At 39.7% G+C, this 14076-nt stretch overlaps 1 protein-coding gene across 14 annotated transcripts in view; it reads right to left on the bottom strand.

The window, feature by feature from the left end:
• Positions 1-12801, bottom strand: part of RALGAPA1 (Ral GTPase activating protein catalytic alpha subunit 1) — a 136014-nt gene extending 123213 nt beyond the window's left edge. For 11 of the 14 annotated variants that reach the window (XR_003257699.1, XR_003257700.1, XR_003257702.1 and 8 more), the window contains exons 1-3: positions 12483-12801; positions 1774-1884; positions 1187-1236 (exon numbers count right to left, since the gene is read on the bottom strand). Coding sequence is in view for 10 of the 14 variants with exons in the window: in XM_026090848.1 (XP_025946633.1) it covers positions 1187-1236; positions 1774-1884; positions 12483-12588 (267 nt within the window). In the remaining 4 variants the exon portion in view is untranslated. The remainder of the gene's footprint in view (positions 1-1186; positions 1237-1773; positions 1885-12482) is intronic. The other 3 variants (XM_026090844.1, XM_026090845.1, XM_026090839.1) reach the window with 2 other exon arrangements.
• Between the last annotated feature and the right edge of the window lie 1275 nt (positions 12802-14076).

The raw sequence follows: 14076 nt of genomic DNA, 5'->3' as shown, positions 1-14076 counted from the left end.
GTGATGAGCTACAGCAAAGTAATGAAGAAAAGAGCTGGAGAAATAATGGTTTGTAGCCCGATTTGTCAAAAATCTTCTTTTGGATCATAAGGAACAGAGCACAGTTAGTGATGAAAGCAGTTATATACCTAAATGTTGAAGTGCTATGTAATAGGTTTTTAGCTATTTCAGTCACATTACATGTTGGAGTCATTAACAAATTGTAAACAGCCTAATTTGCCAAATGAATTACTTACCCTGCCCCTCTAGAAGCCTGTGCAATTGCTTCTAAAGCACAGGTCACCTAGTATCACTTTATGTAAAAAACGGTGAACAAATCAAGTAGCTCTCTTGAGATTCACTCCCCTTGTAACAGCTAACCCTACAGTTCGTTGCATCAGTGTACCTTACTCAAGAGATCCCCAATTTGTATTCAACCACGCGATAAGCATTCAGCAGCTTTCAATTTTAAATTATCTTTAAAAAGTGTAAAAGTATGAATCTGCGTATTTTAACATTCAAATTCAGCAACTGTACAGGTTAAAAAAAGCTCTCTTGCACAGATACAGAACTCTGTACCCATTTCAATTAGGGGTGTGAGAAGTCCCGAAACACAATCCCAGTTGCACAGCTAGAAACCTCCATCACATAGGAAGGACAACACTTGACATTCTAAGCTATTACTAAATTATTGCCTCTGCTCACAAATGGTCTGATTTAATTCAGTCAGTTTCTAAGTCATCTTACTTAAGTCAAAGTACACTTTTGGTAAGGACAATGCTATTTTCAAACAATAGATCTTTTTTTAAAATAGAAACAAGACACAAACTAATTCTGTAGCAGGATTCCGACTATTATGAGAAAGTCAGGGATAACATACAATCAAAAAGAATAATTGGAGATCACTTTTAGAAGAATTTCAGAGTGCACAATTCAGGGGGAAAATAACAAAAAAATCCTTATGATCTATCTGCAGGGGCAGAAAACATCTTTTTCCAGTTAAGACATCTTCCTGCAAAAGCGTAAGTTAAGTAAGTTCTTTTTCTTTTCACATATAGCACATGTATTCACCTCTAAGCAAGAGAAATGAATGCCTAGAAATATGCTTTACATCTAAACGCAACTTTAGGATAGCTATTCTATTATTATTTAATAAGACTTAAATTCAAAGTTAAAAACTCATACTGGAATATTCAAATTATCTTACCTCAAAAATAAAAAGAATAGAATCTAATTCTTCCCTCTGAGACTTGTGACCTAGATGCAAGTAAAAATAAACAGAAGATACACTTTCATTACCAAAACAGAATTTAAAGACCACTGACAAAGATCCTTGGATGTGTAATATGTGCACTTCTACAATCATAAAAGTGATTTTATATTCATTTTGTTTAGAAAAGGATGTATTTTCTAGTTACACAAACTGGAAAAGTTGTAAACTAACTGTTTCTATTACAGAATCAACAGCTGGCAAAGATTAAGTTATACAGTACCTTGCAAAGCAAAACTTGCAATAATTCTGCAGAACACAAGAAGCCTAACAGCTTAAGAATCCTCATTTTGCAAAAGGGCAAAAATAGCCAGCAGAGAATAGACTGTCCTTGCTCATCCCTTCAGCACACATTTCTAATTGCTTTGCCTTTATTTGCGCTGTTGGCACTTATGCATATTCCTGCACAGCTAATGATGTCATTTCTGATCACGGACACCTTGCATTAACACATAAGCACCAGGACGGGGGGAAAAAAGCACAAGGATGGGCAGAAAAAGGAGTGTTATATTTAAAATACTTACCTTTTTGTTTAAGACCGACTTCGATAGTCACAAAATTTTCAAAGAACACATAATATATATGTGAGAAATGTTGGTCGAAAAACTGTTTGAGATCAATTGATTCTGCATTCTCTGAAAAATAGAACAGAATATTATTTTTCTTTCAACTATTTAGTCATCCACAGTTTGTATACCATTATCCAGTAGTAAAAATAGAGATGTTCAAAATTACCAATAAAAATTATTTTTTAAGAACTTCATGAATTTTCTATTTTTTTAAACTAAAGCTAATGAAATCGAATACAGCAGGCCAAGTGAGTATGTAAGACAAGAAAGAGTATCTCTCTTCTTTCATGATCACTGCATGACAGTAATGCCTACAAACTCCGGTCACAAACCAGAGTTCCACCAGGACTGCCATGGTACAAATCAAAGTTGTTTTAATTGATAACTGAATAGAAATAAAGCTAGCAACCTCCCTGCCCCCAAACTCTATGACAAAAGACTATCACTGTTCCCAGCTGTAATTACTAGCCACAACTAAACTTACTCAAGAAGGTAGAGAGAAGGATGGTAAGAAAGGACCACCTCTGCTCCTTAGAGGAACAGGCTGCGGGGAAACACACGTTCCTCTACCCTCCCCCCGCTCCAAACATGCATTTTCCTTTCCAGTCTGGACCAGTCCTCTATACTTCTTTCACTGGGTCATCTCAGGGCATCAGGGGCTGGGACCTCAGGGATAGCCTGAGGTAAAAACAACATCGCGGGTGTGGAAAGGATGTGCTTTCTTGTGGACCCCAGGAAGGCTTCCAGACTCCCATCCCACACCCGTAGATGGTTTTGCGCAAAACCCCACTTAAAGAAATACATGACAACTTATCTACATTAATTTTAAACTGATCATTTTTAAACAATCTTTTCTTTCATGTCTTAATACATGCACTGGACTAAAACTTGCCCTGATATTTAACTACATAAGACTAGAAAAAGTAGATGGACAGAACAATAGAGAAGCACAATGAAATACAGAGACAGTATTTAAAAAGGAAATTTTTTTCCCCTTTCAGAATAGTGGTGTGGAAAAAAATTAAAAAGAAAGGCAAGGCAAACCCAAGTGTCGACAGGTGGTTTGTGCCCATCACCATTAAGCTTTATTAGCTCTGTACATTGAGGCATCTTTCACTGTGGATGCATCTTCTATAATTCTCTATTTGATCATAATTTTTAAACCTTTTTTGGAATGACATAATAAATCTTTATCATCTGTCATGACAACATGTACAACTAGTAAAATATAAAGCAACAAGCAATTGAAAGGATGGCCAAAAAAGTACAGCAAATTTCCAGTTCTATTTTTATTATGTAGTTCTACAGTATTGCCATTCGAATTTTATCACAAGTCTTGCCATAAAAGCGTTTATAATACACATTCAATTTCTGCAATATCACAGAATTCTGGCTATGTCTTTTATTATCAAGTGTGGTGGAGCCAGAGTGCTCTTGGAGAAAACAGTGCTATATCAGCAACTAAGGCAACTTACCTAGCAATAAACTTAGCGGGTCAGATACCCAATAGTGTGCGTGACCATCTACCAAACCTCCAGTTTTTCAGAGATGGCTAGACTGCTTACAAATCAGGAACTGAACTGGTGTAATTTAGAGGCTGACACATCAAAGTAAGAACAAACAAAAACAATTCCACTTTAAACAAACCAGACTATGATTTGCAGGAGGTCAAGGCAGGTACACAAGAATTATCACTACAGCATAGGCCCAACCTTTATAGTCACCTCCACTCATGGGGCAGAACTCTATACAAGTTCCAGACTGGGGACAAGGGAATACAGCAGGAAGCAAACTGACAGATTTAGGGATAGGAAGATTGAAGGAAGAAAGAAAGCAATGATTGAGAGCTTCAGGAGAAACGAAGGTGACAGAAGATAGTCTTTTACTCCATATATGTAATTGCTGTATGGGAATTGCACCAAAAAAGCAGTAGAATTGTTGATTATTTCATCAAGTAAAGGAGTGGAAAAAACTAGTTCCAAACACCAAGGGAATCAGAAGCAGTTAAACAACTTCTCTGCAAATCAACACACAGGAATGATGCATTTTGTATGCCTGTTAAGTGTTTCATTTCAAACCTGAAATAAGCATTTATTCTTTTGCCAGAGATGGAGAAACTAAACTCTGAGGCAGGCAAATAAAAGTATTTTTCTTTAAAGACTCATAATCTTAACACAATACTTTTTAATTTTTGGAGATACTGTACCTAGATTCTTCAGGACACAAACTAAATGCCTAAATAATCAACTGAGTAGTTAATTTTCATTTGCATCACATAATTATTGTAGTGGCATTTGCATATGTATGACTGGCACTATAATAAGCCAGCCTCACGGCTCTCTGCCTTTCTGGAATCCTGTTCTGGAAGGAATTTCAGAGGATTTTCAGGAAGCAAATCATTCTGGACGCCTGTAGTGCTTTTTGTTTTGTTTTAAGTACAATGTGGTGTCAACCACCTCAGAAAATGCAATATGCCTCAGAGAAGCATTGGTACAACTACATTGTTACCATTAACTTCCAATTAACATTAGAAGCGTACCTTCAGAATACAGCTATGCTATAGCTTAGGAGAATAGGCTGCAAGTCAAAAAAAAAAAAAAAAAAGATTCAGTAACTTAAGTTTGTAACTTTCCTAGCAAATGCACTTTCCCATGATTTACACCCAGGATCATAACTGACAGCATGAAAAACAGCAAGATTTTGGAATTCAAAGCAAACAGTTAACAACCACTGAAATCTTGCAAAGAGTTCTGTCACTTCAGAGGGAAGCAAACTAAAACATATCATTTTATTTAATGGGAATTTTGTCCTCTCATTACACGAAAAAACTCTGAAAAGACTATTTCTGTTAATGCTGAAAGATGGCTTTCCTTCTAAGAAAGGGAAAACCCAGCTGCATATTCGAAAGGCTCTGTTTGCCACCTACAGTAAAGGATACCTTCTGCTCATCACCAAGGGCACCTCTAGCAATTCACTAAGATGCTGGTCTGCAAATTTGGAACCTTGTGTTGGTCAAGGAAATCTGGATCTCATTATTCATTCCAGACCAATAGCCAAGGAAAGGAGGAGTAAGGTGCGTGTGGGAAGGGAGCAGATATAGTATGGCACAACAGTAACGTAGACCTTAAAAGATTTTGACTACAAGTCCACACATATAACACCCTGATCCTCTGTAGGAGGAAGAGCTCAGTGAGCTTTGACTTGCAACACATACTGTCTTCCTTCCCTGTTTATTCCATTTTCTACACATTGCACTATAAATGATTATAAGCTAATTCCTCAGTATCAATTACATATATATGAATGGGCTGATTTAGTAAGAGAAATATACCTATACTATTTAGATGATTACCTGCTCTATGAAATTAAAATTTTATTCATCTGATTAACTAGTATTTTCTGCATAGGACAGAATCTTAATGGTAAACAGTCAAAATATTATAAACTAAACACCCACACAAGTCTTAGAAATACATAAACTTTTTGGAGAGAAAATTAACATACACCTAAACCCAGTTTACACATAGCATCACAGAAATTTACCATAGTACTTAACAGCATAGTCTAAGATACTACACCATTACAGAACAAACTGTGGTTAACTTTATATTTGATTTTAACTGTTTCGGGGTTTAACAATCTGTTTATACATAAAACCGTGACATCAGACAGTACAATAAAAGTGTTACCCTGTCTCAATCCAAAAGATTTAGTGAACTTCTAGGCCTCATCCTCACCCAAAAGTAAAATACCATTGACAACTGCAGCTAACAGTGAACTGGAAGAAGGCTGTATTCTAGTGGGACTCTGCTTTACAGAAAGGGCACCAGAGACTAAAATTTTCAGTATCAATTCTCATAATACATGCCATTAGTAAGCAAGAGGCTTCTAAGTGTCCTAAATTTCAGTTAACATACAAGCAAAATGGCAACTTACTCTTAACTCCACAAGGTAGAAAGATGTAGCTGCAGCTTTTCAGCAAAACAGTACAGAAAATCAGTTATATATGGACAGTCTCTCGCATATAAAGACATAATATTTAGAAATGTTAAGTAGAAAATGTTCAGAATCTACCGGAGGCTCTGGCACAGTTAACAGATTGTCACAGTGAAAAAGGCCCAATAACAAGCTGCATTGCTTAAAAATATTGTGCTGCAAATGCAAACCTATTAAGCAAGCCTTATTTTTCCTTTTGTTTCAGATCACTAACAGCTATTTAACCCAGAGAATTCAAATTTGGGGGGGGGGAGGAGAGAGGGAGAAGAACAAAAAAGAAAAAAAAAAGATTTTTGTCAAAGGAATAATTTATCTTGAGGTTTTGGGTATCAAAAATACCTCAAGAACATACTTCAAGAAATCTTTTAATAGACTTAAATTTTGGATCAGACAAGTCTGAATCCCTGATGACCAGCATCTTTTGGAGACAAACCTATGAGAAAAATCATGAATGAGCAAGCATTTTAACAGCACTAATGAACATCATCTACATACAAATTGTTACCAAATTTCAACATCAATGCTCCACAAAAATGAGCAAAAGCAGCTGACAGCTTTCCAAGCTAATTGTTTCATTTCAGGTTGCATACAGACTCCAGAAGAGTTACAACACTAGTAAACACTTTAAAAACACTTCCATAAAAACCTCGCACATGTTCCAGAACTCAACCTTTTATTTAAGCAAATTCAAACACTTCCATAGTAATATAGTTCTTTTCACTTTTAACTGCCACAAACTAAACCCACAGAGATCATTCCTTTGCACCCAGGCAGTGAAAGCCTCCCTTCGTGTAGTTTGGGGCTTTGATCCAATTCCAGCCCTTACCCTCACAGGCCAGCAGTACTGGCTGTGCCTGGTGTTTTTAAGTCAAGTGTAACTTCGCCGAAGAGTTAAATCAAGACTGATATTACATCATGTCCAATTTCTTAAACTGGACTCAACTTGTGGCCAAATGCAGGAATTACACCAGCAACATATCCAGAGCAGTTAGCATTACCAGGAAAGGTAGGGGGAGACGCAAAACAACAACAACAAAAAAAACCAACCATACAACTCTTGCCAAAAATAAAACAGCTTTGCACCTCCACAGAAACTTCTGGAAGAGTTATCTTTAGAGAGAATTCCAGGCAGCTAGTTGTCACCCCCCTTTCACCTTTATTACTATAATATTTTTTTCATTTATTATAGTACCAGTGATATTATTATGAACTATGTTCAAGTGCAACACCAATGAATGTCATCCAGCTGAAGCATTAGGGCTGACTGCCAGTCAAATAGATTTCTTAAATTAAAATCCTTTTTAGACAAATGCAGTCTGTGTTTAAGCATTTGATTAATATTAAACAATATATCAGAGTGGGTGTCCAAAACAGAATGTTTCATCCTGTACAGTATAGCTTGACTCTTCCCTTCCAGCACTTACCTACATATGATCCCAGGCACCAACCAACCACTGAGAGAAAAAACAAACAAAAAACCACACACCCCCCACACACCAAACAACAACAATGTACTTCAGACACTCTGTTCTCTTAGCACTACATTTTACAAACATTCTCCATGGTTCCAGAAATACAAGTAGTGTAGTTTTGAGCTATCAGATGCAAATAAAATAAATGATTAGAAACGAAGTATTTTTTCTTTACTGTGGATTAAGAGAGGCCTGTGACTCCTAACCTACAAAACAACAACAAAAAAACCCAAACAAGAAAAACCCACACCACACAAGAACACGCTATTAAAAGTTCAGCCTTAAAACTAAATCTTAAGACTAAATATATTCATTCAACTTTGCTTGTACATAGTAAGACTATGCAGAAACCCCTTAAAAAGGGGGAGGGGGCAAAAATACTGAATCTTTTTTTTTTTTTTTTAAATACATACATTTACAAATTCTGACTGAAAATACAAATTCAGGAGGTAGCAACAACATATCTGATATCAGACCTAAAACAACAGAATAAGTCAATACTGTTAAGGTATGACCTTATGAAAATGGTCCGATATCCAGCTGCCTTAATTATCTGAAAAGTTCTCAAACCATTGTTTTAACAAAAGGACAAATCAAGCATCATTTGATCTTGAAGAACTACTAGAATGACCTTTTAAAAAACTATAATTTTAGAATCTTATAACTTTATTACATTGTTGCTATTGTTCATGTGCATATACACATAGCAAAAGGACATTTTTGATCCAGAAGCCTGATTAAACAGTGCAACATTGATTATAAAAACAACACACTTTTTCCATGCTCTTTCTCCTAAACAATCCTAAAAAAATCGCAGTTAGCTACTAATACTCTAGAGACTGCTAATAAGTCTATTTCCTGGAAAATAAGAATATTTCCTGGAAAACTGTAGACTTCATTCTGAAGGCAACACCTAATTCTGTAAGGTGCACTATGTGCCTCCACTTCCGTCTCCTAGGAGGTCTCGGTGATCATACCTGTATTAACTGTAGCTGTCAGCCATCCTTAACAGCAGGGTTTCACTTCCACCAAGACTGAGCCACTTCCATACAGAGTGCAGGAGAACCCCATACCACATTCCTGCTCAAAGAACGATGTGTTCTAACAGCCAAAGTAGCTGACAGTAAACAAAACTGTTACAGCTTTTACAGCATATATAAACAAGACAGAAGAACAATTTGACAAAAAAATCACATGCTGACAAAGAGAGCATTAGGAAGCTGTGTGAAACTTGAAGCAGCTGGCGTAACTAAGAAAAAAACCAACAAAAACAAACAAAAAAGATGAACACTTCTATACAGGAARAAGCCAATGATACACCTTAATAGAGTCAAGTTTCTTAAAGCTGATAGTACCAGCTGTTTCAAGAAAAATACTGCAGTACGAAAACACCAAAAAGCAGATTACCCTCATTCACAGACTGTTACGGCCCAAGATATGAGACTTCAATCTCTTCCAGTTCTTCTTAGTATTTGTTACAACCTTAACAGTGCTACTTGAAGGTCTTCTCCTAAAGGCTTTTGACTGCTATAAAAAGTTATGCCAGTGACTTGTATAAATTGGTCACGTATTACATTTACTTTAACAAATCATCAATTCTCAATTAGTCACCTGAATTTCATTCAATTTTTCTTGGTTTCTGAATTACAAAAAAGGCCAAATACAGGACAGGACACTGGACTGAAGTGGCAAGCAGCAGGTGTATACAAAGATTTTCAAAAAGGAATACAAGGGCATTTCCCCCAGTATGCCAATAACAAAATCTAGTCTGGGGCTCACAATCTTCCCAAGCCCAAAATCTTTCTGCACCGTGAATTTAGTAGCCCTTAATAGACTTTACTTTTTCATGTGTGCTTACATATTTTTCACCTTGTACCCCAACAGAAAGGGGTTCTAAAGCTTTCAATTTCTTTTCACATTGAAGCTTTATTCCCACCACAGTCCTTCCCATCTTAGTCTCTGAATCCAATGCTGAATACAGTGGTAGGACTACTAAAGCTGCAGTGACATTTTCTGATAATGGTGCACCATTGATTTATGAAGACACAGTATTTTCTACATTCCTTTTGCATCCAGACAAGTTTGCACTTTGACTGATGCTGCTTATTAAGCGTAAATTTAAACTGAGCTGTCACCAATGACAAGATATTTTTTCTTGAAATGATACAACTCACTGCATTTTATATTATCTTGTAAAAGACATTTAAGTAATCCCATCTAACATGCACTACTTTTCATTTGTCAAAAATAAATGTCACCTGTCTCTCTACTATCCATTCACTTAGCTTCATTAAGTTCTCTGAAATTGTTCAGTCTCTTTTGGTCCTGCCTAACAACAATATTATGCTCTCTCATTATTCACCAACTTAAAATATTTTTAGATGATGTCTATCTTGAAACAGTGCCTTGTAAGATCCAACCGTCAATCTTTCATCATAATGAAATTTTAAAAATTCTCCTCTTTGGCTAATAGACAACAAGCAGTCTTATAATTCATGAGCACTCTGTCTCTTTTCAAGACTACTTCATTATTTTAGTGATGCCTTCCTGGAGAATGAGTGTCTTGGATGCCTCAATAATGGAAAGATGAACCAGTACTTCCCCTCCTTCCCCCAAGTCTGAATTAAAGATAATAACCATGAAACCATGGCCATGCTTTGGTTTATCATCGCTATACCAAAGACTAAAAAGAGCAACAACAAAAAAAATTTTTTTGACTCCTGTTCAATATACCCTGCAGGCCTACTGAAAGGTTCTTAAGCTTATGAACAGAAGAAACTTTTACTTCTTGAACGTGAAACAGCAGAGAATTCTTTTCTTGATGGTCTTCTGGTCTCCAATGTGCAGATGCTAACTGCATAAGCAAGACAAGCCAGTCTTCATTCACAAAGACACAGAACACAGCTGAACAGACATGTTTTTTAACCCCAGATAGGCTGCTGGCCATAGCTAGCTTGGTTCCTCTGAAGCAAATGGAAACATGACTATTATGCTGTGGGGGAGTTGTCACTGGTGAGAGGAAGAAAAAAAAAGAAAAAAGAAAAAAAAAAGATAAACAGGGAAATGTAGCACTTCATTGCTCAAGCTGCAGGATGGTGTCTGCATGCGAAGTCATCTCAAGCAGCAATCTATCCAATGCAGGCACATTATTTTTTTAATTTGGTCCTGCAGACTGGTCAAATGAACAGCTGGAGAAGAAAGGGCATACAGCTGATGCTTTGAAAGCCAGTATGAAGCAGCAAGATTTAAGGAGTAAGGCAAAGAAGTGAGCATAGCAGAAGACAGACTTCAAATCCACAATATATTTCTCTTGAATTAAAGCAGGAGAAAGAGCAGAAGTATCCAAGAAAAAACAAACAAAAATAAAACAAAACAGAAAAAACCCTTGGTTTTGTACCTTATGGCCCTAAGATATATCTGCACAATAACGAAATCCTGTAGATGGCTCTAAGATAGACATACAGAAGAGCAGTGTCACACCTCAGGAACTTCCCCTACTAACACAGTCATACACTGGATTGTATTCTCCCAAACTTGAAGAAAGGATATGTGGGAGCTGTGCTTCTGCAGCTGAGGTATACGCATGTGCAGGGGAAAGAGGAATGGATGTCACATGAAAACATGCCCCAGCAGATTTAGCCTGTCCTACAGTCAGTAAGCAGAAACCTTAGATTAGATAAGAACCTTTTGCTTGATACAGAGCTCGTGGCTCAATAAAGCTGTGATCCCTTGCATCCAAGTATTAACAAAGCTGAAGTAAAAATCTTGTAAATAAAAGGCAGTAATATCAAACCCAGACCAGACCAGACCAAAACCAGACACACTGTTTTGTGGACTAAACTAAGAAATAACTAGAAACATACAATATACTTTAGCCAGGAAACCTAAATTCAGAATTGTACTTAGAATAAGAAAGAATTTTACAAAGAAACTTAGTTTCTTCAACTAATGAAGTAGCTAAAAATAAATAAAAATCAACACAAAAACAAGCCACAACTGGCTAAGTACAGGTAGTTAAGAAGAGTTCTATGATTCTGAGCAAGGCAAGAGGATTCATCCGACTACTGAAGCGCCTGGAATTTTAACTATAAAACAGTACTCTTATTTTCTGCAATATCATAATTATTTATGCTTTTGAAACAATGTCAGGCAGCAGTAGATGCTGCCATGTGTGAACAGCTGTTCCTTCAGACACTATTGTAAGAGAAAAAGGAGCAGCAGCTGCCTCCTTTAAAAGGAAAGAATCTAGCTTTAGTCTACAGACAAGCTACTTAAACATCCCCAGATTTCAGGCAGGAGTCAATACCCCGTGCTAAATATGGAATGCAGTTGCCCTTGACCCAGCTCTGCTCATGTGTTGACAAACTGTCAGAAGCAACACATGCAGTTGCAGAATTTAAGGGGCCAAAACACACTCCACAGCAAATCTCTTTTTTCAAGGACAAAAGATGACAAGGACTTCGATTTTCACAGATATGTCCAGGTAACAGGTATTTCTGACTAGTTAACTGTTTCCTCATTATGTAATTATTGCATATAATCACAATTTATAATTCACTGGTCAGGCTAAACAGATGCCCACAAAATAATATGCCAGTGCCTGAAGTGTTTATGCTCCCTCTTTGACCAATTCCCCAAACAAAAATGCTTTCAGACTACCCACTCACGAATACTCATCTACATCAGTGAGCATTTACTGTAGTAGCTCTTACCTTGAAAACATAAACGAACATAAGTTATTACCATAAGCATTTACAGAAAATGGATTCGGGAGTCACAAACACCATTAGTGCTCACCAGCCACTTCTATTCAAACATACCAACTTAGCAGCATTTATGCAGCTGTAGAGGATATTTCACGGGGGAAAAACATCAGCTTTTCGCCTCTATCGAATTCCACCTACAACCCCACATTACGCGCCCCGGCACAGCCGCGCTGCGGCGGGAGCGGAGCGCAGCGTCTCCCGGCTCCGCCCGGCTGGAGCTCCGCGCCCGGCGACGCCGCCCGCAGCGGCGCGCCCGGCCTCCCCCCGCGGGCCGCAGGAGCGCCCCTATCCCCCCGCCGCGGCCAAGACCCTCCCCCCCGCCCGCCGCCCCCTCTAAGTTTCCGGTGCTTTCGGGCCCGGCGGCCGCTCGGCGCGGCCCGGGCCCGGCGGCGCAGCCCCCCACCGAGGCGCTCCCCGCCCCCCGCCTCACCGATGAGGACGCGCAGGTGCTTGAGGCGAGTGAGCGGGTCCTTACGCGTGTCCAGCACCTTCTGCGTGGATTTCCGCACGTCCCCGTGCGGCTTCTTGGAGAACATCCCGCCGGGCCCGGCGCCGCGCTCCAGAGACGGGCAGCGGCCTCCGGATCCGCCCGCACCGGGGCCCCTACATAGCCCGCGGCAGCGCCGCCTCCGCCTTCTCCTGCCTTTGCCTCCGACTCCGATACGGCGGGGGCGGAGGAGCGCGGCGCGGAGCCAATTCCCCGCGGGCCAAGGGGCCGGGCCGGGCCGGGCCTGCACTCCCCCTTCCTCCTTCCCCGCTCGCTCGCTCGCTCGCTCTCCTCCCCTCCCCTCTCCTCTCCTCCCGCTGCTTCACGACAGCCGTCAGGTGCGACCCCAGGCGTCCCTGTAGCAACCGCGCAGTGACGCCACAGCCCGCGCTTCCAAGCGCACCTCGTAGGCGGGGGGGCGGAGCAAGTCCTGGCCCCGGCCCGGCACAACGGAGCCTCAAAAAGCCTCTCGCCAGTGTTTTGATGGGACGTGCAGCAGGAGGACGCACCACAGCCACGGCAGGGAACACAGCAGGAAAGCAGGGGACTCACTGCACCATTCTCTGCTGAATTCAGCAACAGTAACTGCTGCAGGAAACTAAACTTCAGCTATTTAAAAAAAATATAAAGTCATCTGTACTAATAAGACAGAGCAGGTACAACCAATTATACAGAGAAACTGAAATGCAGTGAGGTTAAGGTGAATCCCCCAGGCCAGCAGGAAATAATGAAATAAGATCGAGGCCCAGTGCCATATTCACCAAGGCTGTGGCTCCAAACCATTTCTTAACCAAGCTTCAGTTGGGCAACTGCAAATGCTCTGGGTCTCACAGCTCCTCTTTCCACACCAGGCCTTGCAATGCCGCAACTCCCACCTGGAGCTGCTTCTCCCTCCAGTTGCTCCCTGCGTTGGCAGCTGCGCCGCCGCGGAGGCCGAGCGGCCATGCGTGGCCAGATCCAGCGCAGTGGCCCGGTGTCGCTGCCATGTCAGTGCTGCGTTCCTCGGCACAGTCGTGCCCGAGCTCACCCAGAGCGATGCGAGAAACAGGCTCAAGACAACAAATTTGTGAGCTCCATGCGCAACCTCACCAGCGAGGCTTGCACCAAGAGTCAGGAAACTCTGCAGTATGCCATACGAACTGTGTTGCTAAGGGCTGAGTCAGTAATACTGAAGAGCACAAATTTTCTCCTAAAATTCTGACACTGGCTTGTAATCATAAAATTTATGAAATAAAGAATTCATGGATTGTTCAGTTGACTTCTGCTACTGGATCATTTAAGGCTCATGATTTCTAGTGTCTCTTTGCCTGGATTTTTTTAATGGTCAGTCCGTGGTGCCTGTTTTTGTATCAAGGAAATCAAGTTCCTTCTGTCTGATTAAAAAGGCTGCAGTTTTTAATATAGTTTTTAATACATATTTAACTATTTGAGATTTGTTATAAAATCATAACAGTTGTCAACAGTATGAACGACATACCTGCTACAGAAATAGAAAAACGTGAGTATTTTAAATGTATGACAAACAATGGTTAGTATT

The sequence above is a fragment of the Apteryx rowi genome, unplaced genomic scaffold, assembly GCF_003343035.1.
Source record: "Apteryx rowi isolate R43461 unplaced genomic scaffold, aptRow1 scaffold_88, whole genome shotgun sequence".
Taxonomy (NCBI): Eukaryota; Metazoa; Chordata; class Aves; order Apterygiformes; family Apterygidae; genus Apteryx; species Apteryx rowi.
Note: the sequence above shows the minus strand (reverse complement) of the source record. Positions and strands in the feature narration are given on the sequence as shown.